The sequence below is a fragment of the Haplochromis burtoni genome, unplaced genomic scaffold (assembly GCF_018398535.1).
Source record: "Haplochromis burtoni strain Fernald_Lab_line unplaced genomic scaffold, NCSU_Asbu1 Contig_554, whole genome shotgun sequence".
Taxonomy (NCBI): Eukaryota; Metazoa; Chordata; class Actinopteri; order Cichliformes; family Cichlidae; genus Haplochromis; species Haplochromis burtoni.
Window position 1 is genome coordinate 90,986 of NW_024582915.1, and position 24,474 is coordinate 115,459.

At 45.0% G+C, this 24,474-nt stretch overlaps 3 protein-coding genes across 7 annotated transcripts in view; 1 reads left to right on the plus strand and 2 right to left on the minus strand.

The window, feature by feature from the left end:
- The window catches only part of piezo1 (piezo-type mechanosensitive ion channel component 1), an 81,656-nt gene extending 68,934 nt beyond the window's left edge, over window positions 1–12,722 (minus strand). For 3 of the 4 annotated variants that reach the window (XM_042214353.1, XM_042214354.1, XM_005947819.3), the window contains exon 1: window positions 12,021–12,722. In XM_042214353.1, the coding sequence (XP_042070287.1) occupies window positions 12,021–12,084 (64 nt within the window). In that variant the 5' untranslated portion in view covers window positions 12,085–12,722. The remainder of the gene's footprint in view (window positions 1–12,020) is intronic. The other variant, XM_005947818.3, reaches the window with a different exon arrangement.
- Window positions 12,723–13,689: 967 nt separating this feature from the next.
- cdt1 (chromatin licensing and DNA replication factor 1) lies at window positions 13,690–19,114 on the plus strand. 2 transcript variants are annotated; one of them, XM_042214355.1, is made up of 10 exons: window positions 13,690–13,705; window positions 13,917–14,379; window positions 14,933–15,219; window positions 15,330–15,524; window positions 15,718–15,863; window positions 15,978–16,078; window positions 16,184–16,372; window positions 17,526–17,681; window positions 17,813–18,014; window positions 18,173–19,114. In XM_042214355.1, the coding sequence occupies exons 2-10, from the start codon at window positions 14,014–14,016 to the stop codon at window positions 18,352–18,354; spliced, it is 1,824 nt and encodes a 607-aa protein (XP_042070289.1). In that variant the 5' UTR covers window positions 13,690–13,705; window positions 13,917–14,013; the 3' UTR covers window positions 18,355–19,114. The 2 variants fall into 2 exon arrangements, with proteins under 2 accessions (XP_042070289.1, XP_005947883.1); XM_005947821.3 differs by lacking the exon at window positions 13,690–13,705 and having other exon boundaries at window positions 13,722–14,379; window positions 16,184–16,336.
- On the minus strand, window positions 19,054–24,265 carry aprt (adenine phosphoribosyltransferase; the record flags this gene model as incomplete). The annotated part of the gene is given in 5 exon segments (XM_005947822.3): window positions 19,054–19,604; window positions 20,668–20,746; window positions 21,460–21,593; window positions 22,621–22,724; window positions 24,145–24,265. Coding segments are annotated over 5 exon segments (546 nt in total). The 3' UTR covers window positions 19,054–19,464.
- Window positions 24,266–24,474: the final 209 nt, after the last annotated feature.

The following is a 24,474-nucleotide window of genomic DNA, read 5'->3' on the forward strand; positions in this document are numbered from 1 at the left end:
TGGGTGAAAGGTCTTCAAGAAACTTCAAGAAGTCCAGTGACTTTCTGGCTGAAACTGGGAATAGTCTTCTCCCCAGTCCCTTAGCCTAACATTAACTATCATAACTAAGTACCTAACTGCAACCTTTATCTTAGCTAAAACCTGATTCTTACCTTAGCTATAAACCTAGTCTTAACCTTCAAAGAACTCTTTAAAGATGTATGACACAGTTAGGACCAGCCAAAATGTCAGATTTACAATGTCAACAAGAGGCAGCAGCAGCAGCTGCTTTGAATTAATTGAATGTAAGAGGAATCAATCATAATTTGTCTAGTTATTTTTAGCTTACTGCATACTGTATGCATCAGTCACTGCAGCTCACACATGGACCCTGGGTCAGGGGCTTCAGGCATGTCCGAGGAGGCTGCAGGATAGACCCAGGACCCACTGGAGGAATTCCACCTCTTGGCTGCTTGTGTGCTTATTTACATTGTTTTGATGGTCAAAATAATCCAACGTGGTTTCATTATACAAATAAGAATAATGTTGCTTGCTTTGAATGAAAACCATGTGATACAGTGGGGCAAAAAAGTATTTAGTCAGCCACCGATTGTGCAAGTTCCCCCACCTAAAATGATGACAGAGGTCAGTAATTTGCACCAGAGGTACACTTCAACTGTGAGAGACAGAATGTGAAAAAAAATCCATGAATCCACATGGTAGGATTTGTAAAGAATTTATTCGTAAATCAGGGTGGAAAATAAGTATTTGGTCAATAACAAAAATACAACTCAATACTTTGTAACATAACCTTTGTTGGCAATAACAGAGGTCAAACGTTTACTATAGGTCTTTACCAGGTTTGCACACACAGTAGCTGGTATTTTGGCCCATTCCTCCATGCAGATCTTCTCGAGAGCAGTGATGTTTTGGGGCTGTCGCCGAGCAACACGGACTTTCAACTCCCGCCACAGATTTTCTATGGGGTTGAGGTCTGGAGACTGGCTAGGCCACTCCAGGACTTTCAAATGCTTCTTACGGAGCCACTCCTTTGTTGCCCGGGCGGTGTGTTTTGGATCATTGTCATGTTGGAAGACCCAGTCTCGTTTCATCTTCAAAGTTCTCACTGATGGAAGGAGGTTTTGGCTCAAAATCTCACGATACATGGCCCCATTCATTCTGTCCTTAACACGGATCAGTCGTCCTGTCCCCTTGGCAGAAAAACAGCCCCATAGCATGATGTTTCCACCCCCATGCTTCACAGTAGGTATGGTGTTCTTGGGATGCAACTCAGTATTCTTCTTCCTCCAAACACGACGAGTTGAGTTTATACCAAAAAGTTCTACTTTGGTTCATCTGACCACATGACATTCTCCCAATCCTCTGCTGTATCATCCATGTGCTCTCTGGCAAACTTCAGACGGGCCTGGACATGCACTGGCTTCAGCAGCGGAACACGTCTGGCACTGCGGGATTTGATTCCCTGCCGTTGTAGTGTGTTACTGATGGTGACCTTTGTTACTTTGGTCCCAGCTCTCTGCAGGTCATTCACCAGGTCCCCCCGTGTGGTTCTGGGATCTTTGCTCACCGTTCTCATGATCATTTTGACCCCACGGGATGAGATCTTGCGTGGAGCCCCAGATCGAGGGAGATGTATCAGTGGTCTTGTATGTCTTCCATTTTCTGATGATTGCTCCCACAGTTGATTTTTTCACACCAAGCTGCTTGCCTATTGTAGATTCACTCTTCCCAGTCTGGTGCAGGTCTACAATACTTTTCCTGGTGTCCTTCGAAAGCTCTTTGGTCTTGGCCATGGCGGAGTTTGGAGTCTGACTGTTTGAGGCTGTGGACAGGTGTCTTTTATACAGATGATGAGTTCAAACAGGTGCCATTCATACAGGTAACGAGTGGGGACAGAAAAGCTTCTTACAGAAGACGTTACAGGTCTGTGAGAGCCAGAGATTTTCCTTGTTTGAGGTGACCAAATACTTATTTTCCACCCTAATTTACGAATAAATTCTTTACAAATCCTACCATGTGAATTCATGGATTTTTTTTTCACATTCTGTCTCTCACAGTTGAAGTGTACCTCTGGTGCAAATTACTGACCTCTGTCATCATTTTAAGTGGGGGAACTTGCACAATCGGTGGCTGACTAAATACTTTTTTGCCCCACTGTACATTAGTAAAAAGATGGTGAATAACGTCTTCAATGATAATGTGGATTATATGTTTTATACACTTTTCATTTGACAAAAGATGTAAATTAGTTGTAATTTTCAAAAATAATTCTAATAATCAAATGTTGTTCCTTTAGATGTTACAAATTGCTTAACTAATGATGCTTTGAGAAGAAATATGTTGTTTATATCATGATTGCTTGTTACAGTCATGTGCAGAGCATGGACCATCAGTCTGTGCTCACTGTTACTGTCTTACTGAGCTCCTTACTGTTAACCTTGATGACATATGACTGCTCTGCTAACTTCAGCAAATCATGTGATAACATTTGCAATGATACCACAGTTGTTTCTTACATAGGAAAGAGCAGCTAACAGCCATGAATCACATAACTAAGGATGGATGACTTCAGATGAACTAGCTGCCTGCAGCAGCTCCCATTAACCATCAGCAGTTTTCAAATGCAGAGGGCTCACTGCACCAAAACCTTGAAGTTCACCTGATAGATGAGCTAACTACCAGTGACACCGCAGCCATCATCATGAAGGCCCAGCAACACTTTCGCTCTCCTGGCCTCATCTACACTAAGTGCTGTAGGCGCAGAGCATTAAGCATCATAAAGGACTCGACCAACCCCTGGTTCATGCTCAGAGTCTGGGAGTAGATACAGTAGCATTAGATCAAGGACAGCACACAGACCAGAGTATGTGAGCTGCTCATAGGGACTGACTGTACTGTTTCCTTGCTACAGTACTTTTACCCATTTACCATTCATAATATTTATTTCATCTTATTGCATATTTTTAGTCCATTTATTAAATGCTCTTATTTATTGGTTTATTATTTTACAAAATGCACTACTGTGTGGTTGATGTGTTTTGTATGCAAAGCATGAAAATGACAAATAAAAGGAATCTGAATTTGAAGTCCATCTGAAGCATGGGTGTCAAACAGACACCAACCTGCCAGAACTGGCCCAGCAAAGAATCCAGTGCGGCCCCTGGATTACTGTGGGAAGTGTAAAGGAGGGCATAAAGTTTTACAGCTAACACAGACATTCATGCTGCATCAAAACAATAGATAGAAAAACAATTAAATGACAGTAAAGTTGTCTCATTATCTACTATAGAAATTGTTTTTTCACAGTGTCCACAATGAAATAATAAATAAATAACATATTAGGATTGTATATTACTTGTGTAAAAAAATTATATTTTATAATTTTATAATATCTCATCGATTTAATGTGTAACTACATTTCCTTTCACTGACAGTTGGGGCAGTTTTAAATCAAAGTGGGTTGTAAGTGTGCCATGATTTGTTTGCCACGGCTTTCTCCAGGTGTGAGACAACAGGCAGCCAAATAAAGATTCAGGTGCGTCACCAGCCCAAGATTTCGACAGAGTGATGGAGAAGCAGGCTGTCAGAACTATTAGGAACCTGCTGGAAAAACTGCAGTCCCTTATCATAGAGCCATGACTCTTTTTGGTTATGGTGCAGTGCAGCTGCTCCATTGTGGCACTATTGTGTGATGATTTCGCACAACAGTGCCAATTTTTCTCCTCACTGAGATCACTTGTCACTTCTGGACTCTAATTTTTCAAACTGGTTCTCTTTGTATTCTGACAGCTTTCACTGGTTTTATTGGATTTACTGAATTTTACTGTGGAGTGACTGAAATCCTGCACTGACACCTTCAACTCTGCTGATGTCACCACTGCACTGACGCCTGGTTTCCTGACCTTTCCCAGTGGTCCACTACCTTCAGTCAAAGTTACCCCAGCTAACTCAAGGATGCTCAGTTATTTACTGACCTTAGAAGCCATCAGGCGCAGCTACATATCGATCTACATATGTCACTATGTCCACTATGCGATGTTCATTACCATCGCATGAAGGAATTGCTAAGCACACTCAACTATAACCAGCGAAAAACATCTTACTTCGCTGGTTTCATTAACAAGCACAATCCAAGGCTCTTGTTTGACACCATTAACAGACTTAGACTTACTCCTGATTCCTCCTCTTTGCTTACCACGTTTTCTGATACTGCTAAATTCCTTTGGTGACAAGTTCAAAGCTATCAGATCATAATTTGAGTCTAGATGATTTTACCCTCGTCGAGTGTCTCACCCAGTTCTGATTTCAATAACAGCTCTCATTGATATTGCCTCACACGTGCACTCTTCTTCCTGCCCGACTGACATCACCCCTCCATCTGCCCCAGCTTCTCTCCATCATATATATACCTTTTGAAGGTGAACCATTTCTCACTCACCATCGATAACTCCACAGTTTTCCCTTCTCCTCAGGTTAAGAGCCTTGGTGTCATCCTAGACAGTTCACTTTCCTATAAATCTCCCATCAATAATCTCACCCGTTCTGCCTACTTCCATCTATGTAATATTAACAGATTGCTTCCTTCTCTTTCCACCCAGTCTACGTCCATTCTTGTCCACAGTCTTGTTACCTCCCGTATTGACTACTGCAATTCTCTTCTGCATGGTCTCCCCCAAAAATCCCTCCATCAGCTTCAACTGGTTCAGAACTCTGCTGCTCGCATTATCACCAGAACCCCTCCTACCAGCACATCACCTGTTCTTCAGGAACTTCACCTGCTCCCAGTGAAATTCCGGATAATATTCAGACTTCTTCTGCTCACCTTCAAGGCCCTTCATAACCTCGCTCCTTCTTACCTTTCTGACCTGTTAACCACCACCTGTTCTGCCGTTCACTTCGATCTTCTTCTTCTATCCAGCTTGCTGTACCTTCCTTCCGCCTCAGCACTGTGGGAAGCAGAGCTTTCAGCTGCTCTGCTCCCAGGCTGTGGAGCTCTCTGCCCCCAGAAATAAGAAATATTGGTTCTCCCCCAGTTTAAATCCCAACTCAAAACTCATCTGTTCAAATCTGCATATTCACTGTGAATCCACTGTTTGTTCATTTTATCTTGTGCTTTATTTTATTGTTCTTATTCTGCCATTGTTTCACTAAGTGTTTTATCCTATTGTAAAGTGTCCTTGGGTGACTTGAAAGGCGCTCATAAATAAAATGTATTATTATTATTATTATATATCCAGTCCTTTCATCTGGATCCTTGCTGCTTTCACGTAGCAGAGGGAAATAATATCTTTGATAAATTTAATTTTTTTGTTTCAATTGAAAATGAAAACAAAAGCCCAGCACAGAAACATCATAAATAATTACTAATGATACTCTCACTTAGATAAAGGTGAGTAATCCATTTTAGTCTCACTAAACAGAGCCGAGTTGACTGGAACTGTTCTCTAAAAGTTTTATCATACATCTAACAGATACTTCAGAATTCATATTAGTCAGTTTAGGCACCCCTTGTATGTGGATCTATACTTAGACCTCTTCTGTTTTCACTACATACGTTACCTCTGGGTCATGTATGAAACATGTTCAAATGCATCTCCGACCACTGCTATGCTGATAATATGTAGCTGTAGTTTTCTGCTAAGCCAACAACCCCAACACAATGCTTTTCTGCCATTAATAATTGGATGTCTTCAAACTTTGCTCGTGTAAATCCAGGTGAAACAGAGGTCCTTGTGTTCTGCGAGACTGAAGAAGTCAGCTGGATGGGTGACGAAACGTTTCTCCCACAAAACGCTACGTCCAGATGAACTGGATCAACGTTTGGAGATTTACTTACCTGGATGATTGAGCATGCATCAAGATATACCAAACATGTTCTCTTGCTTCATTTGATGTATTTTACTATACACGGTACAGAACAGAGAATGAAACACCTGCAAATGTGTGTGAAATGGCTTTTGTCAGCCCATCTGATTTCCGTGCCACCCAAAGAAAATCTTTCTAGCTCCACCTCTGAGTGTGACACAACCACCACCATCTAATATCTTTGCACTGACAGGCGTTCACTACCAAAGCAACAAACACTGGAGCCAGTTCTTGAACGGCCTTCTACATCATCTGCTGGGGCATCTGAGGTCTCCCCTACACAGGCTAGAGCTAATTAAAGGAAGCTCCATACAGGTTCATAGACTGCAGTGGAGATGTGGAAATACTTTTATTTTTATTACATGAAAGAGTGCCACAGGAATATGATAGTCAAGTGCACACTGCATCAAGGACAGAACAACTGCAATATACTTGCTGACACAAGTTTGTCTTTCTGCAACCCTCTAGTCACACAACTGAGGAAAACTAGAACAGAAGTGCAATTTAGAGAAGTCAAAAGGGAACCCTCTGTGTCAGCGGGAGACGTTCGTTTCTGCTGCTCCTTTTTCACAGGGAGTGCCTCAGCGTGCCGGTCGGCATGTTTGATTTGGCCAAAGGGATTTGTATCTCCTCCCTGGATGAAACTAGGGGTCTTTCCACTTTTAGGCGAATGTGTAAACTGCTAGACTATCAGAGCTCTCTATATTAGTATTTAACTTAAAAATCCCTCATTGTGCTTCCATGCCAGGGTTTCCTGCTTCTTGTTCAGTTGAACAATAACTGATCCGTCCTGTCATCAAACCTTAGCTAAGCACTAAACTCAAATACACAGGGCAGAACAACGGCAAACAACAATAAAAGGAAGTGCACAATATGTGCCAAGGACAAAATCCACAATCAAATACAAGAGTACCAAGAGCGACAGCTAGCTCGCTGACTAACAATGCCACATTTTGATTTTTAACTTTGTCTCCGTTTGAGTCCATGCTGAGATTCAGTCTGGCAGATTATGTTATTGCTGCTCACTTCATACATGAGTGCACTTTTGCAAGCTCCAGGTTGCAGAAAGGCTCCCTTCATGTGAGGTCCTCAGAACTCTTAAACGTAGCTTTATGTATGATGACATGATTAGAGAGATGAAATAAAGACATGGTGATCACATTCCTCTCCAGTTATAACAGAGGTTTGCTAATGCTATTTATATTACAATCTGTTCTTTCAGTGAGATTCCTCTCCACTCTTTTTCAGATCTAAAAGGTAAAAACGCTTCTGCTGAGGAAAGAATCAAAGCGAGGAGCAACGGTGATAAAGGTCCAGCTCAGCTTTGTTGGAATGGAACATTCTCTTGTTGCATGTAGTAGAGTTCATCCTGAGCAACTTTCCTGTTTTTGTGGAAAGAAAAAAGGTGTGTGTGCACACACACACACACACACACACGTATGCTCACTGGCCACTTCATTAGTTACATCTGACTAACACTGGGTAGGACTTCAGACTGCCAGAAATATTCCTCAGAGATTTTGGTCCACATTGATGTAACGCTGTCACAGCTGCTACATCCATGACATCGATGGATGAGGTGCTCTATTGCACTAACATAAGGTGACTGTGAGGCCATCTGAGCACAGTGGTGTGAGATCCATTTTAATTTTGTGACATTGTGCATCATCCTGCTGGTTGCAGCTGTCAGAGGTTCTGCAATGATCTAGCACAGCGGTCTCCAACCTTTTTTGCGTCACGGACCGGTTTATGCCCGACAATATTTTCATGGACCGGCCTTTAAGGTGTTGCGGATAAATACAACAAAATAAAACTAGTACCGGTACCGAAAAACAGAAGATTTATTCATAACACACGTGAAAAGACCCAGGAAAACCGAGTAAACGATAAAAACAATAACAAAATAACGCTGAAAACCGATAAAAACCCTGAAAACCAGACATTTCACACCTGAGTCTCAACTCTCGCGGCCCGGTACCAAACGACTCACGGACCGGTCCGAGGCCCGGGGGTTGGGGACCGCTGATCTAGAACACTGTGGTCAGAAATAGATAGACATGGTCAACAACATTCTTGGGTGGGCCGTGGGGTTTAAACGACAATCAGCCTGATACTAAGGGGCACAAAGTGAGCCAGGAAAATATAAGAGACACATTTACAGCCACCTGAACCACTGCTACGACGCCGATGGATCCATTTATTGCCCAGTTTTGCTCAGCCCATAGCTGTTGCCATCCCGTTCAAGGTTCGATGTGTTCAGAGATGCTTTTGTACATACTTGGGTTGTAGCGAGCGGTGATTTGAATCACTGTTGTCTTCCTGAAGCAGTCTGACCTCCACTAACAACAAAGCCACTCACTGGATGTTTTCTTGTTTTGCAGACCAGTCTCTGTAAACTCTAGAAATGCTTGTGTGGGAAAATCCTATCAGGTCAGCAGATTCTGAAATGCTCAAATCAGCCCACCTGGCACTAACAATGACGCCACGTTCCAAGTCACACAAATGAACTTTCTTCCAAATTTTTATGCTCATGTTGAACTTGGGTTCAAAAGTGTACCTAATGAAGTGGCTGGTGTGTGTCATTTATGGTCCCAGTGCTCCTCTGCACCGTTTCCATGACAGTAAAAACAAATACACTGCATAACATAAATGTCTGTGATGATACATCAGCCGAAGGAATCGGAAGCGTTGAAGGTGAGAGCCTGGATTTGAAGCAAACACTTAAAGAACAGAAACTGTTTTGACTCGGGCCTGATGAAATCACTCAACAAGCTGCCAAAATGTTGAACTGACTGACCAAACACCAGAAACCACAGAAAGAATACCAGCTGATCAAAACTAACAAATAACAGAGCCGTTTTATTGGGTATAACAGACGCAAAACACTTAGTCTAGCTACCAGAGGAGCAGACTCATTCAGCAGCCTGATGCTGAATTCTCTTATATTCTGTCATCTGTATATTCAGAGAAATAGCACAAAAACTTGTGTCAGGGTGAAAATATAGCAGTACTTATTGCCAAGTATTTCAAGCAGGTACACAGTGTGTAGGTCTGTAGCTGTGAGACTCAGCGGTGCTTTGCAGCCTATTCCTTATCAAAGGATGTTTCTGCCCACTATACAGGTTGAGTGGCTCACAGCAAACTCAGACATATCAGTGTATGTCAGAGAGACAAAGTGCTTCAAGTGCAAAGAATGAACGTACTAAATCAGTCTGTGGGATTGCTTAAATGTGACTGTAGTGTGCGGCATGTTAAAGGCCTGTGAGAGCAGGAAAGCACTGGCTCTGCCCTGGTTCATATGTGTTTAAATGAGTTCTACAGCTATAGTCAGATATTCCATGAGTTAAGGCTCTGTTACAAACAGGCCAATCACAGCACTGAAGCAGACGCTGTCCCAACTCTGAACTCTCCAAACGTAGCTATCCTCTTTGCCTCCTGGCATCAACATGTAACAGTATACCTTTACCATTAAAACTAAGCACGTAGGAAAATCGGACTCCGAGTCAAGAGCAGGTTGTACAGTTTCCTTTTCTTAGAAATGACAGTGAGATGAGCTGCTGTTCAGTCTGCTGATGGTGGCGAAATTAAAGCACAAATAAATCCTTCTCTCTGACTCACTCCTACACACCGAGGATTTCTCACCGAGCCGTGAAGTCCTGTTAAACTGCACTACTGTGGAATGACTCTGACTCACTAGGCTACATCACACAGTTCTCTTGTAAACAGGCTCATTTTTGTTACTCAGATCAGGTCTGTGTCTGAAACAAACCCAGCCAGTGGTACTGCGCTTTTTTCCGCTCATCTTTTTTAATTCAGATCTTTCACCGAAACCTAAAATAACACCTCGCTACTTATGTTCAACACGCTCGAGTGAAGTGTACTTGTGTAAACTTTAACTACATTATTCCACAGCCCTTATAAAGTTGTTGTTGTTGATACTTGATCCATCATTATATGTAAGGAATGGACTTTCTTACTGTCTCTGAGAAACAGGTGGAAGGAATCTGTCAACTCTGGGTTGTGAGCATTGGAATACACTCCCAACAACGAGAAGCTCCTGTCTCATTGTTCCTTCCTTTGCCAGCTATCTATCAAAAATTAAGGTCCTCACAACAAATATTTGCTTTGAAGCTGTACTTCCATGTACGTTTGCATGTTTTTATAAATCACTGTCACTAACATTGATAAAAAGTCAATGTACCACGAGTTTTGAAACAACTGATTACAAACAATATTCATAAAAGTGCTTTCTATCAAACATTCTCCCAAGGTCCAGTGTCTTACCCAAGGACACTTTGGCAGACTGGGATCAAACTACCAACCTTGGGATTAGCAGATGAGCTACAACCACCCTTAATATTTGAAATTTTAGTGTGAAGAGCGACACATGATCAGGATCACAAAGTGTTTGTTTGGATGAGGGTAATTCTCCAGGAAATGTTGATGCAATGTCCTCTTGGCTGTTATATCGTCGGGTTTCACTTCCTTTGTATCACAATGTGAACTGTTTAAAGACACAATGTTGCAAGTTGTAACAAGTTGCATCCTGTCCGGAGACTGTTTCTGTTTCTCTCAGTCTCCCAACATTTCATAGCAACAGTAGTCATGCCCCACACAGTAAGACTGTTAACATTCCAGCTTATGACATTTGTCCTCTGAGATTGCCAGCTGGATTTAGGCTAAACATACACTTCCTGTTTTATCTGAGCAGAATATTAATTTTACTTGTTACAAACTCTGCTGAATGACACTCCTAACCTAAACCAGAGCAGATTGGGCATAAAAACATTTAAATAACATGGCTTTAGATTTGGAAAATCCCTAAATGGCAGAAAAGAGTCATTATTTTTGTAGGATCACTACATGGATTTGGGTGAAACAGAATAGATAGTGTAAATGATCCATAAACAGCAGTAGTTATTTTTAACTGAATATGTGACCATGGCATTCAGAGGGCTCTGTGCAGGAATCAGCATTATTGGGTTTCCTAAGAAGAGGCTCTGTGATCACCAGAGTTTTCCATGATATTAGTACAGCTTCACACTGGGAACCTGATCAAACCAAGCCAACAGTTCAGACTTTGACTATACGCTCAACATCACAACTTTGTTGTGATTCCTCTCAGAGGAATTTGTTCAGAGAAGTGCAGTGTATCGCGTGCAGGAACCTGTGTGGGACTGCCTTTACAGAACAGCACCACTGATTCAAACCACAACTGAGAGAAGTTTGCGGTGAACATGCGAGCAAGAAGACAAACACGTGTCAGGACCCAGCCTTTTGCAGGTCTTTATGAAAGAGTAGCAGTAAAACACCGCGGTGGTAAAGGAGGAGAATGGCAGTATGAACTGTTTGCTGATGTGTTCAGCAACATTCAGGAGACCATTCTTCCAAAAGACAGCTACACCCTTCATCTTTAAACAGCGTCTGCATGAACTGCTGAGTAATGGCACTGCTCCCAACAAAGCTGCCATACTATGAATGACCGTCACCAACATGTCATATTTACACAACTGTAAAGGAAAGTACCAGTGCAGTCGAGTCAGTGCAGGGTGTGTCAGCGGGCTGCTGGAGACCACAGCCACACACTGCTTTTAGCAAGGACCCACCACCCAACAAGCCACTGGATTGTTGTCTGTCCCACACACAGAGGGTCGTCTTCTCTCCTGCAGGCCCCAACTGAAAGGCATTTCATCATGTCCACTGTTAAACTGATGGCTGACTGAGAAACGGGGGCGCAAACAAGCTTTTCCACAGCCCAGACAGGATGGCAGCTTTAACACGCGCAATAGACACACTTACTTTCCGCTCACGCTCAGGAAAACCTGCAGTGCATGCAGCAGTTCGGTTACCTAATGTGAACTGGTGTTTTCCACATCAGCGCCTTGGAGAAAAGCTCGTGCTCGTGCACGCGCAGCAGTGACACTTTTGAGCCAAACTCCGGAGCAGAGAGCTGTGTGACACGCAGAGCTGAGAGTTTCTGTGAACACCTCTGAACTATAAACGGAGTGTGGAAATGTGTCGGCCTGTACGACTTCTGTCAAACTTGTGGAGAGTTTTGACTCCCTGGCGAACTCCCAGTGCGTCACGGAGCCGAGCCCGGACAAGCTGAGAGCCGCTGTGCTGGCATCAGTGCAGCTGCTTCTCTTCCAGCTTACCTGTTAAGAGGCCGGAGGGCAGCAGAAGGCAGTAGAAGAGCCAGACAACCACCTGAAGATCCATGGCAGAGCACGTCAACGCCGCGCACACGGCACGAAGGCTGGCTCGATGTCAGACGCACTCCATTTGGTCTAAGGTGGCCGATCGCTGTCCGGGCCGTTACTCCGTAACGTGAACACTCACACTGAAGCTCCGCTTCGCGCTGAGCCGAGGGAGGGGGTCTTCTGTAGGGAAAGCTGGAGGCCGGGCTGAGGCGGCTCCGCGGCACATGGAAAAAGTGATTCACGGGCGGTCCGTGTGAGGGGCGTTCATACTGCAGCTGCTCACAGTCGCCTCCCTCTCTCGCAGTCTGACTGCGCGTTAAAGTTCGTGCAGAGCGCTCACAGCACTCAGTCCTTCTTCTAATGACCCTTTCACACTCTCCCGTGTCAGATCCGTGTCAGTCAGTACTTGGGGGTACCTGAGGCCGCACCTCACGTCAAGTTTGGCAAAATTCGTATAATAACGCGGTCAGGTAGCGCCCCTCTGCGTACGCAGGGTGACGCAGCACCGGCGTGGAGAGGTCACCGCGTTGATCCTGATGTGATGACTTAGAAAAACGATATTAATTGAAATAAACTCGTGGCGCTCAGCAGCCACTCCTGACTGCAAAGCAGTGAAATTACGACTTGCTCTCTCCAGATGTTTCCACATTACAGAACTCCAGATATCAGCTGATTTTTCACAGGTTTCAGTTACAAAGTCAACAAAAGTTTGGATTTGATAAATCTGTGGCTGTGGTTCAGTGTCCGCATTGAGCCACAGCCACAGATTTATCTTCCAGCTTCCGGCTGCAAATCACAGAAGAGATCAATGGCGCACAGTCCACTCAGTCATCCTGTGGCTGAGTGGCTGCTGTGGACCATTCAAAGCTCACTGCTCATCAGCGTGCTAAACCTTGGGGGTCTCTCTGTCTAAATAAATAAATAAATCTGACCCCCCTAACCCCCCTGGAAATTACGCCCCTGTCGACACACAGTGACGTGGTTGTGATCTGGTGTTATTCTGCTTCCCCCCCCCCCCCCCCCCCCCCAAAAAAAAAACAACTTTATTAAGCAACAGTATACAGAGAATGTATTTGAACATAATTAACACATGCCAGGGGGTGCATATAAAAGGTTACATAGCCTACATTCAAATAATTTGTAATTAGTACAAATAGTAATTGTTTTTATAGCCTTTTTATTAAGTGATCCACTAATCAATTATCAGTATAGCTGTGTTTAAAATTAGGCTTTTGGCTACTGTATTTGCATTTCTGGAAATAACATTTAGCTAAGATAACTAACAGATTTATTATAAAGTATACATCTTCCTGTTTTGCCTTTGAAAGAAACAAATACAACATTTCCCACTTCAAAGTAAAGACAAAATGTGACCCAGAAGTCTCAGGATAGCTTTCACATTCATGTCCCTTTTGAACTTTGTCATGATTAACTGCATAATATTTAGCACGAATATTCTCATTACCTTTACTGTGGTTTGTTAGACAGATTCTCCCTTTGTGTGAACCCACAAGGTTGGGTGGACCGGTGTTATTTGTGTGTCCGCAGAGGAGGAGCTGTCACTGAAACACGCAGCAAACTATCGGGAAGGTGGCGTGATTTGAACGCGATCACCTGCTGTAACCATGGTGATTAGACAGGTAAAGTTACACTTTCACAAACAGACACTGGACATGTTGATCCACAGCACCGCTCAAACCCCGTGTTTAGCGTGTGGAAAACTTTTACACAGAAGAAGAACACGCCCGCCCACGGTCTGCTCCAGTCCTTGTTTACCCTCCGACCAAGAGTACCGGGGGAGGCGTGGCTTTATTCATTTCGCGCGAAAATTTGTTTCTTCTTCCTGTGCAGTGTGCGCACTTCCGGAGAACGTTTGCAGACGGCGTCTGTGTGCTGGGGCTCTGCTCGTCCTCGTTTTGTTTTCGTGTTCGCTTGTGAGGCCAGCGGCATGTCTCAGGCTCGGGTTACCGACTTCTACTCCCGGACGAAGAAAGCCACTGGCGGCCCAACGAAGCCGGCAGAGCCACGCAGCGCCTTCTCGTGTTCGTCGACAGTCCATGAAGAGTTTCTCCGTGTAATCGACGAGGCCGCAGGGCTGAACCATGGCGCGGAGCAACCCCTCTCCAGCCCCCGCACCCCCAAGCGGGGCTCGGCTGACCTCGGAGCGACCGTGTCCGCCGCAGCCGTCGAGCACAGCACCGCCAAGAAGAGGCGGCAGGCGGATCTCGGAGCACCGGCAGCCGCTGCAGGAGCAGAGAGGCCGGCGAGGCGGTCTGCCAGGAAGAAACTGGAGGTACCCGCAGACACGGCACAGGTAACAGACGTGTGCATGTACACACAGACCCACAGGCTTTGTCCTGCCTTCACTCTGTAGTTGCAGGCTTTGTGTACTCTTCGTCATGCTCACAGATCTTTGTAGTGTCTGGATATTTGCTCCTCTGGACTGATCTGGCTTTAAATCGGCATTCTGAATCTCACGAGGTTTCTCAGCTGAATAAATGAGATGTTTCTATGCCGTTTCTCAGAGACTGAACTTGTGATTTAATATCATTCCTGAGAGGGTTCAGTCTCAGCAGTTTGAATAAGTCGATCGGTGTTCAGACTGGAACAATGAGAGCAGCCTGATCATATCTGAGACACGCCTCTCTTTAACAAAGGTTGCTGTGTGTGAGAGAGAAACACTCAGCATGTGGGGGGCAGAGCTGCACACATGACCTCTGGTGTGTTTTGGTCACAGCTGAGAGTAGGGCTGCTCGATTATGGCAAAAATGATAATCACCATTATTTTCACTGAAAGCCCAGATCGTGGTTAAAATTCGATTAATTGAGCAGCCCTAGCTGAGAGCACCTTTTTCCATTTCTGGCAGGTCCTGGGTAAAGAGGACATCGCTGCTCTCAAGTCACGCCTTCTGAGGATTAAGAAGCATGTAGATGAGATCCCTGCCACTGCGTCCTCAGCTACACCCTCTCCATCTTTAGTGCCTGACAGTAGCTCCTCTGCTGTTCCTGAAACCATCATTTCAGCCTCTGCTGAAGCTAAGACCCTGAAGCTCTCTGTAGCTCGGGCCAAAGAGCTTGCAGCTAAAGCTCAGAAGAGGAAGGAAGCAAAAGCAGCAGCGGAGCATGAGCTGACTGAGACCCGTGCTCGGGACAGGTGAGTGCTTGCACATGTGCACAGAGCAAAGTGAGAGTAAGCTGCATTTCCCCAAAGATGAGCTTTTGTTTAGTCCATGTTAAAGTGAATGTCCTCCCTTGTGTGTCCAGCACCGAGCAGCCAGCGTATCAGCGGTACCACACTCTTGCTCAAGATGCCCCCCCAGGCCTCTCGCTCCCCTACCATTACAAGGTGCTGGCTGAAATGTTCAGAAGCATGGACACTGTGGTTGCCATGTTGTACAACCGCTGCGAGACCGCGACCTTCACCAAGATCAAACGGGGAGTTCAGGACATGATGCACAAGTAAGTGTTCAGTTAGTCGGATGAGTTCGTGAGACAAAAGCTGAAAATGTGTGGGAAAGTGGAATGTGTCAGCAGTCCTGTTATTTGTGCTAGAAAGGTTCCAGCTGTCAGCAGCTTCGTGTGTTTTTAAGCTAAGGCTCCCTGACCTGTGGCTCGCTGCTAAAGATAATAACGGACTTCTTTCCTCTTTGAGGCGCTTTGAAGAGAGCCACGTGGGTCAGATAAAGACGGTGTTTCCTGAGGCCTACACGTTCCGGCAGGAGAAACACATCCAAGCTTTCAACAGCAGCATTAAGAAGGGAAGCTACCAGCTGACCGTGGACCCCATCATCGTCTCCGGTTAGAGCGCACATCACCTTCAGCTCAGCCAACCCCTTTTCTCCAAATACCATATTTGTAAACTGTCCCTCAGTACATGGCTTTGATTTGGGTGTTTGGGGTTGTTCTCCTCAGAAAATGGCGAGGCTCGACCTGTGCTGTCAGCCTCGCGTCTCCTGGAGAGAAGACGCGTGTTCCATAACAGCCTGCTTTCCATTGTCAAACAGCACCACAAGGTCAGCTGCTCTAGTTTGGGTTCACTCATTTTTTAATAAGTCACACAGCAGTTACTTTTTTGTTGTCGTCTCAGACTTTTGCCTAAATCTCCTTTTTCCCTGCAGGTTTTCCTGTCCTCGTTGGATCCCCCAGTGTTGGTTCCGGAAGACAAACTGACCCGCTGGCATCCTCGCTTTAATGTGGACTCTGTGCCAGCCGTCCATACGAGCGCACTGCCTCAGACTCCTCGCCCGGAGAAACTGGCCACAGCTCAGGAGGTGCTCGACAAGGCCCGCTCACTCATCACACCTAAGGTGCTGCAGCAGTGTCGCCGCTCTCACGCTTCTGCGTAAACGATGAGCTTACTGTAGTCTGAGGTTAATATCTGTTAGGTGTTAGCACTCTGAATTTCAGGTGTTGTTTACACACATTTGTGGCGCCGTCTCAAAAGATTGAAGGTCACATGGGCAGTAATCACTCCAGTGAAGGGCTGTCAGTTCAACACTTGACCTCAATCACGATTGAACAGCTGTGTCACACCCACACCCTGTATCACGTTCCCCTCTCAGTTAATCACGTAGCCCCTCCTGAGTCTGCCACCAGACCAGCGTCGCGTGTTTTGTGTTGTTACTTGTAAACTCGCATCACCTCCTACTGTTCATGAGGGTGAAGGACAGAAGGAACAAGTTTAATCAAAGCCGTCTGCGTGAACATGCTGACTGACAGCTTACCGCCATCGATCCCTTTGGAGCGATGCAGCTCCTAATTCAGCATTTTTCTCAGTTGTATGTTCAGTTCCAGGAAACTGGTGAGCACTACTTAGTAACAGTGTGTGTAGTCACAAGAACGTCTTACTGTTAAGAGGCTGATTCGTTTTGACCAGCACGTGTGCTCCATCCAACATGTAGGACTGCTTTCTTTGGGTGACGGGGACTAGAGAGAGAGAGCGTAGTTGGATATTTGGAAATCCAAAATCAAATCCTGCAGAGCGAGAGCGAAGTGCTCTAACAGGGTGATATGGTACTACAATAATGATTGCATTTTATAAAGCGCTGTACAATTCCACTATTCATTCACACACTGGTGGAGGCAGCTACAGTTGTAGCCACAGCTGCCCTGGGGCAGACTGACATCATTAAGATATGACTGGGCACAAATATACAAGGCCTACTTGTTGTTCCTAGAGTATTTAAAAGTAGAATGGGAGGCAGAGCCTTCAGTTTTCAGGCCCCTCTTCTGTGGAACCAGCTTCCAGTTTGGATCCAGGAGACAGACACTATCTCTACTTTCAAGATTCGAACTTTCCTTTTTGCTGAAGTTAGGGCTGGACCGGTGACCCTGAATCCTCCCTTAGTTATGCTGCAATAGGTGTAGGCTGCCGGGGGTTGTCATGATGCTCTTTAACGGAACTTTATATTAGTATAATTACTGTAACGCTAAATGTGTTGGCTTTTTGTGTGTGTTCAGATGGAGAAGGCTCTGATTGGGCTGGCTCTGAAGACAGAAGACAAAGCTGCTCACAAAGAGCCAACATCCCAGGAGAACCCCACAGTCCCCCAAACATCAGCTGTCCCTGCGGTCCCAAATGCCCTGAAAGGGGTGTCCCAGTCTCTGCTGGACCGGGTAGGTAGACCGGGCACACAGTTCTTCAGGGGGGTCGACCACAGCGCTGTTGGAGCTTCTTTAAGATGTGATTTTTGTCTCTAACAGCTGCTAAAAACACATCTTTATAGTTTACTTTGCTTTCTCCTCAGATTCGGGCAAAGGAGGCACAGAAGCTCCAGGCAGTCATGACTCGTAACAGCAAGCAGGAGGAGCGCCTGTTAATGATGTCACGACTTGGGGAGCTGGCACGGATTCTCCGCAGTGTGTTTGTTGCAGAGAAGAAACCGGCTTTAACGATGGAGGTGGCGTGTAACCGGATGGTGGCAAGCTACAGATCTGCTCTGAGCACAGGTTGGTTCACGAAACAAGAACAATGTGGTGCTTGTGCTGAGATCTCCCTCCACACAGGGTTTCTGTTTGTAACTGTTAGAAATGTAGCAGAAAACTGAACCAGGTAGAGCCGTATTCACTAGGTAGAAGCTGACCGGCTGATCCTTTGTAATCAACAGGTGAAATGGAGAAACACATCCATCTGCTGGCAGAAGTGGCTGGTGATTGGCTGACTCTTCACACAGTGAGGAAGGACTTGTACCTGAAGCTGAATAAGAACATGGAGCTCAGCACTGTGACGGACACGGTGAACAGCAGACTCCGAGAGGAGGAGACTGAGCTGAGGCCCGGTGGCCTTTAACGTGACCGCCTCGCAGTATTTTTAGCACGTTTCAGTGGTTGTCCGCAGGTTTTGGCACGTTCGTCTGGTTTGGATAATACATGGATGGAGTTGAAGGAGTCCTCCTGACGTGCTTGTGCTGAGTTGTTGGAAACATTGATCCAGTTTTGTTTTTTCCTTCTATCCAAAGTGTAACACGGATGTACTGACTTTGTTATTAGGATCACTTTTCTATGCAGTAAACTCATTTTGTATTTTAGATTCAGAGTCACTGTTTGATAATGTTCAAGAAACACAGTGAAGAGCTGCACCCAGCTTTGTGTGCTGTCACAAATGGTGGCTTGGTCATGAGGGGATCTTAAAAAGCTCAGCAGCTACAGGGTCCTGTGGGTGTTTGATGTAATTCATCAGTAAAGGTAATGATTGACTTTGCTGTGACCAAACCGGAGTTTCAGCTCGTGTTCAGATCGTTCTGGTTTGATGTGTAAGCAGACCTGCTTCATGACAGCTGCTGTGCTCTACAACTACACTCACCCTCAAGCAAAGCACAGCTGGCTGCAGCTGGAAGACTCTTGCACACAAAGACAATTTAAGCTGCACACTTGATTCTAAACCAGTATTAAGCTTGTCTCACGGGTTTAAATGTTCCAGCATAGACTGTGATGATCATTTAGTCATCAGTGTTTGTTTTTAGATGTTACATGATTGGACTGACACAGATGTGTTGTACACTTTATTGCAAACTTACACCCAGTAAAGCTGGTTTTGGTCATTTCCAGTGGAACGTTTCTTTTTTCAGTCATTACATTGATGGAGGCTGCTGCGTGTTCATGTGCTGCATCTTTTGTATTCTTAGTCATTTCAGTCTCGTCTGCACTCCCTGTTATTTCGTGACTAGCAGCTGCCTTCCAGTGGCAGAGTCGTCACGACTGAACATGAACCCAGACTTCCCTGATCTCAGGGTCAAACTCACCCTGCCTTCTGAGCCGAGGGAAAGTAAACTTGGATGCTGCTCAGACACTGGACGTACTGTACTTCCAGTAACATCCCATTAAAATAACGGGGCGCAGCTACACCCTGTAAACAAAATTACTGTAAAATTAAGAGATTTCTTGTCTGGGTCGAGTGTCCTCAGTACTGAAGCAGGGAGAAGACTCTGTGTGGTTTGAGTTTGTCGATGCCGTTTAGCTCTTTGAGCTCGATGACCACCATGCAGCCCAGAACCTCAGCCTGCTGTTTCCTCATCAGCTCGGCGGCAGCATGCAGCGTCCCTGCAATACACACATGTCAAAGTCTTAAAGGCAGACTTCCTAAGAGAAATCAGTCCAAAGAAAGTCATGCATCCCACCGATACTCCTAACAGCCCAATCCGCTTTGTTTCTCTCTACACAGAGTTTTTATTGAAGTAGGGGGACCCAAGACGACAGTGCAAAGCAGGATTTGGGCTTGTCAGGTAACTTTTCTTTCAGTCTTCCAGAAAACAGGGAGAGCTCTCAGACCTCATTACCTCGGCGTTCTGTGATATGGATCAATAAAAAAAACATTTTTAATGGATCAATATGACCCAAAACAGCAACTGTTAGTATTTCTGGACCGATGTATGAAACTTTCATGCAGAGTAAGCCTGTGTTTGAATTACACAGCCCTGCTGCTGCAGCTGAAAGAAAGCTTAAAGGTGTCTCGCGCACAACAACATTCGCTTCAAGCTGAGCTTGGAAAGCCTGGGTTGACTTTAGCCTAACTTATGGTCCCGTTCACGTTATGCGTCTCAGAGGGGTTTCACAGACAGACCTCCAAAATGTAACTGCCCCTTGCTGGACGTGCACGACTCTATGGGCCAAAACAGGGGAGGAGGCAACAGCCGAGTTCACCAGGAGAAGAGTGAAGGAAAATCATCACAGATTAAACAAAGTATGAAAAGTGAAGACGAGTAGTGCGCATCACTGCCCAGACAGGACGATGCTGTTCTAGTCCAACTTTTCCATTTCAAGACAGGAAAGCTGCCATTAATTAAAAGAGTCAAACCAGAGTCACAACATGAGACTGGGGGGAAAAAAGATTCTAGTAATATTAATGCTGTGTGTCAGCCGCGAGCGAGCTGTGCAGCTTCTTTCATAAACCATAAGAAACGACCGCTACGCATCAGAGCTGCCGTCTGTCATGAAGGTTGTTTCTGTGAACGCTGAATCCCCCCCGCGGGCATCCATAATGTTACACGGATTATCTAATGTTGAAGTAAAAGCAGAAGTGCCAGTAAGGGGAAATATTCAGCAACATAACTTGTATTCATGTCTCAGTCGGACTGAATCACATCTAAACTGGGCAATTTCTCACCTCCAGTAGCCAGGAGGTCATCGACGAGCAGGACCCTTTGTCCTGGCGCCACAGCATCCTCCTGGATCTCTGCTTCTGCCTGGAGGAACAGAGTAAATACCATTTTTAATGAGATCTGAATGTGGTCAAGCTCAATGATGCAACAGAGACTAAACTTCTTATCTCAAGTAACAGTAAAAGGAGAAACTGAGTTTCTTGTAAACCTCGACTCATTTCTGCATCATGATAGCTAGCAGTGGGTTTTCTGTCTCTACGTGAATCTCTGAGCTGCTGTGCAGACACGTCACTGAAACAAAAACACGAATATGACAGCAAGCTGCAGTGCACATATTTGTGATTAGCACTACAGGACCTAAAGGATGCACTTCAACTGGATCTTATTTTCCACTTCAACAGGTGAAAACAAGCTGACATTGTCTTAGTATACTGTTTGTTTGTTATGTAACAAACACCACAAACCCTCCCATCCTGGGTTTGTGGTGCTGGATCCTTCCTATTGGATGCAGCGCTTACAGCAGGCCAGTAAGGCTGAAGGTGTGTCTAAGATATTGCTGCCTTGTCTGCAGAATAGGATCATAGTGTCTACATTTCCATAAGTGTCTCTGTATACGGCTTGTGGAAGGGATGCGTTCAACTGCCCCATGGAAAAGAGGAGTGGGGATGAAAAAGTCGAGCAGTGAAATGTCCAAAAATACATATTTCCTCCACTTTTATGAGGATTGTCCTTAGTACCTCATCCTGCCCGCCCTCCAAACAAACAAACCTTTCAGAGTGGGTCCTTGTGTTCTTTACCTTGCCATACTCCAAATCATAAGAGACAGAAACAGTGGCTCCGGGCAGTTTGCCTTTCTTTCTGACCAGGACGAAGCCAACACCTAGCCTCTGGGCGAGCAGAGGCCCAAACAGGAAACCACGAGCATCTAAACCTGCCAAACACAAACAGCAATAATGAGGTGGGAGGAGCAACATTTACATTAAAAGGACACAATAACATCAAACCTGCCCGAACCAAACCAGAGACGTTATCAGATGATGACTGTGACTGAATGATTAGAATTCTATAGAAACAGCAGTAAACTGCAACACTGTTGCAGATAAGATTATTTAATCCTCTGTGAGTGATTGTGTGTCTGAGCGTGCTCAGGGTTGCTGTTTGCTACTAAAGTGACGGCTGCACATTTAAACTGGATGCATGGAAGCAGTAAAGCTCACGGTCCCACAGCCTGATAAAGGAGTTCAGTTTGTAACAGATATTCTTGTACTCTAGCAGCTGCACTTCGAACAGACTAAAAGAGACTCGGCAGCAGCTTAAGGATCAAACACAACATTTTCTACATCACAAATAATCCTGTGATAATGCAACAGTTTGTGATGGTTTAATTACAGAACTGCTTAACTCACACATGTTGCACAATAAAGAGTCAATGTAAATATTGTCTTTCCAGGCAATTTTAAACCTAAACTGAACACAGCCAACTTCAGCATGAGTTACCATGGTAACTTAACCAGATAAAAAGAGAGCCACTTTCATTTATTCACCGTGTGCTGTTGACTGTTACACGGACCTGACTGGCTTAAGAACATAAATAAACTAAGGAAGCAAGCAGGTACAGGCCGGCTTCCTGCCAGTATCAACTCTTTCATTTTGATCAGCTGTTGGAGGTTGCTGAGGAGCTGGGTCGAGGGCAGCCTCATGTTTGACGTTGTAAGACAGCTTACACTAAGAACAAGTGATGGAAAAATATTGAACAGAAGTATCTGATGGAGTGTACATGCTTTACCACTATACTCACAGGAGTTAACACACAATATCTCACACAGCTGCACAAATAAAGTGGACTTTCCGAACACCAAGCATGAGGTACAGCTGGCTGAGAGGATGTTTAAGGTGTTAAAGATACCTTTAAAAGGTGGAGCACAGCAGTTTCAGAGCTCTGCTTTTGTTTTTCTTACCTACAATCAGATCCACGTGCTGGAGATTGTTCCTCACATGTTCTTCAAACAGGTCAATTACTGCTTTAAGGGCAGCTGCATCCTTGAGGATGGGACAAATATCTCTGCAAGATTCAGACACAACAGTTTGCAGCATTTACAGCCTGGCAGATAGAGGACTTTTAAGACTCATGCTATTGTTTGGTGGCTTAAAAGTCAGATATAACTGCTGATTTTTTTCTGAGCGAAGCCACCCTCTGATAGACAAACAATGCAACATGAGCACAGGAGGAACACCCTGAAACCATGCTGAAGGGTTTTCTCCTGTGTCTCCATTTATCAGCTGTTATAAATCCCAATACTGATATATCAGCAAATTCCTATGATCAGCTGATGCTGGGAGTAGCTGTGGCTCAGCAGGAATAGTGGTTCGTCTACTTACTGGGGGGATTGGACCTCCAGGTAAAGAGTCAGGCTTAAATAGTAACCAGTCCTTTTGGATACCCATCAGAATTATAACATACATTTCCACAGAGAGATTTCATTTCCTAGAGATGCAAAGTGTTGATTTCTGATCTATATTTGACATTGGAGTGACAAAACCCAGCCTTTGACTTGTAGGTGGCATAGTTATAATGCACAGTACTAACTGAACAAATACTGCATGTTATTTGAACTGAACCAGCCTGTAGCTGGATGTTGTAGTGTCACTGGGCTCTGTGTTGGGCGGACTACTTTTTACATGCTACCTCTAGGGAGTACTATTAGAAAACACTGTATGCATTTTCACTGCTGGAAGGCTGACACCCGATTATATTACTGTAACAGATAAACTGTTTCTGTGTCTGCAACATTCAGAGCTGAGTGGCAGTTTTCATGCACAGTCATCAAAGTGTTGCAAGAAAATATTGCCACCGTCAAAAACTACTAACAGCCTGAAGGTTAAACGTTGTTTCATATTCATTTGCGTGATGTATTCCTTATTAAACAGCTCATCGTCATGTTCAAAGGCCTCTGAAGCTAACCTCTGAGCAGTTCTCTGACTACAGTGAAGGCTTTCAGTGCTTTGAGCCATTGCGGCATCCTGACAGCAAGATTGCAAAGGGATTTTATTTTGAAATACACACTGATATTGACCCATGCTCAGCGGGTATCACGGAGGCCGTTCACTGTCTGAAGCTCAGGCTGTGGAAACAATCGTAGGTCATAGATGAGCTTTCGGGAGGCTTTACTTTCGTCGAAACCAGACTGAGCTGGTACCGATGACAGACTACATGAGCCGTTTAACGCGGACATCACGCTTTAACTTGAAGAGCCCCGCCCTCCCACTGCACTGCGCGCGCACGCGCGCGCACACACACACACACACACACACACTGTTCCTAAGTGCTCACTGTGGGGGCAAAGTGTGCTTCCTGGTAGCAGGGGTCTGACACGTGCCCTTGCACCTGGTTACAGCTCTCAGAGACCCGTTTCTATTCGCGGTAGACCAGCGAAGAGACCTTACGTTTGCTGGGCCGTTCAAACAAGAACGCAGTGTCTTACCTGAACAGGATCCCTTTCTTGGGAAAGTCTGGGAAAGCGCGGACGTGTCTCTGGACCAGCTGCAGCTTTGCCTCCCAACCTGCGGCCATGCTGAACGCTACTTCTTCTTCTTCTCCTCCTCCTACGGTGTGCAAACACTCCTTTGTCGCCCTCTTGTGCGGACGGGGATGCACAGTACAGCAGTGCAATTCATCCTGATCGGTGATTGGTCGAAAGTCTAGAGTGAAAGAACAGGCTTGTGATTGGTGAAAAATGTGCAACGAAGAAGCCTTCTTTTATTCACTCAGTTTGTTGTCTGATTTTTCTTTGTCAGGTGATGTTTCCAGCTCC

Coding starts and splice junctions, on each gene's coding strand:
- cdt1 (XM_042214355.1), top strand. CDS start 14,014: ATGTCTCAGGCTCGGGTTACCGACTTCTACTCCCGGACGAAGAAAGCC. Junction 14,380..14,932: donor TACCCGCAGACACGGCACAG/GTAACAGACGTG, acceptor CATTTCTGGCAG/GTCCTGGGTAAAGAGGACAT. Junction 15,864..15,977: donor GGACCCCATCATCGTCTCCG/GTTAGAGCGCAC, acceptor TGTTCTCCTCAG/AAAATGGCGAGGCTCGACCT.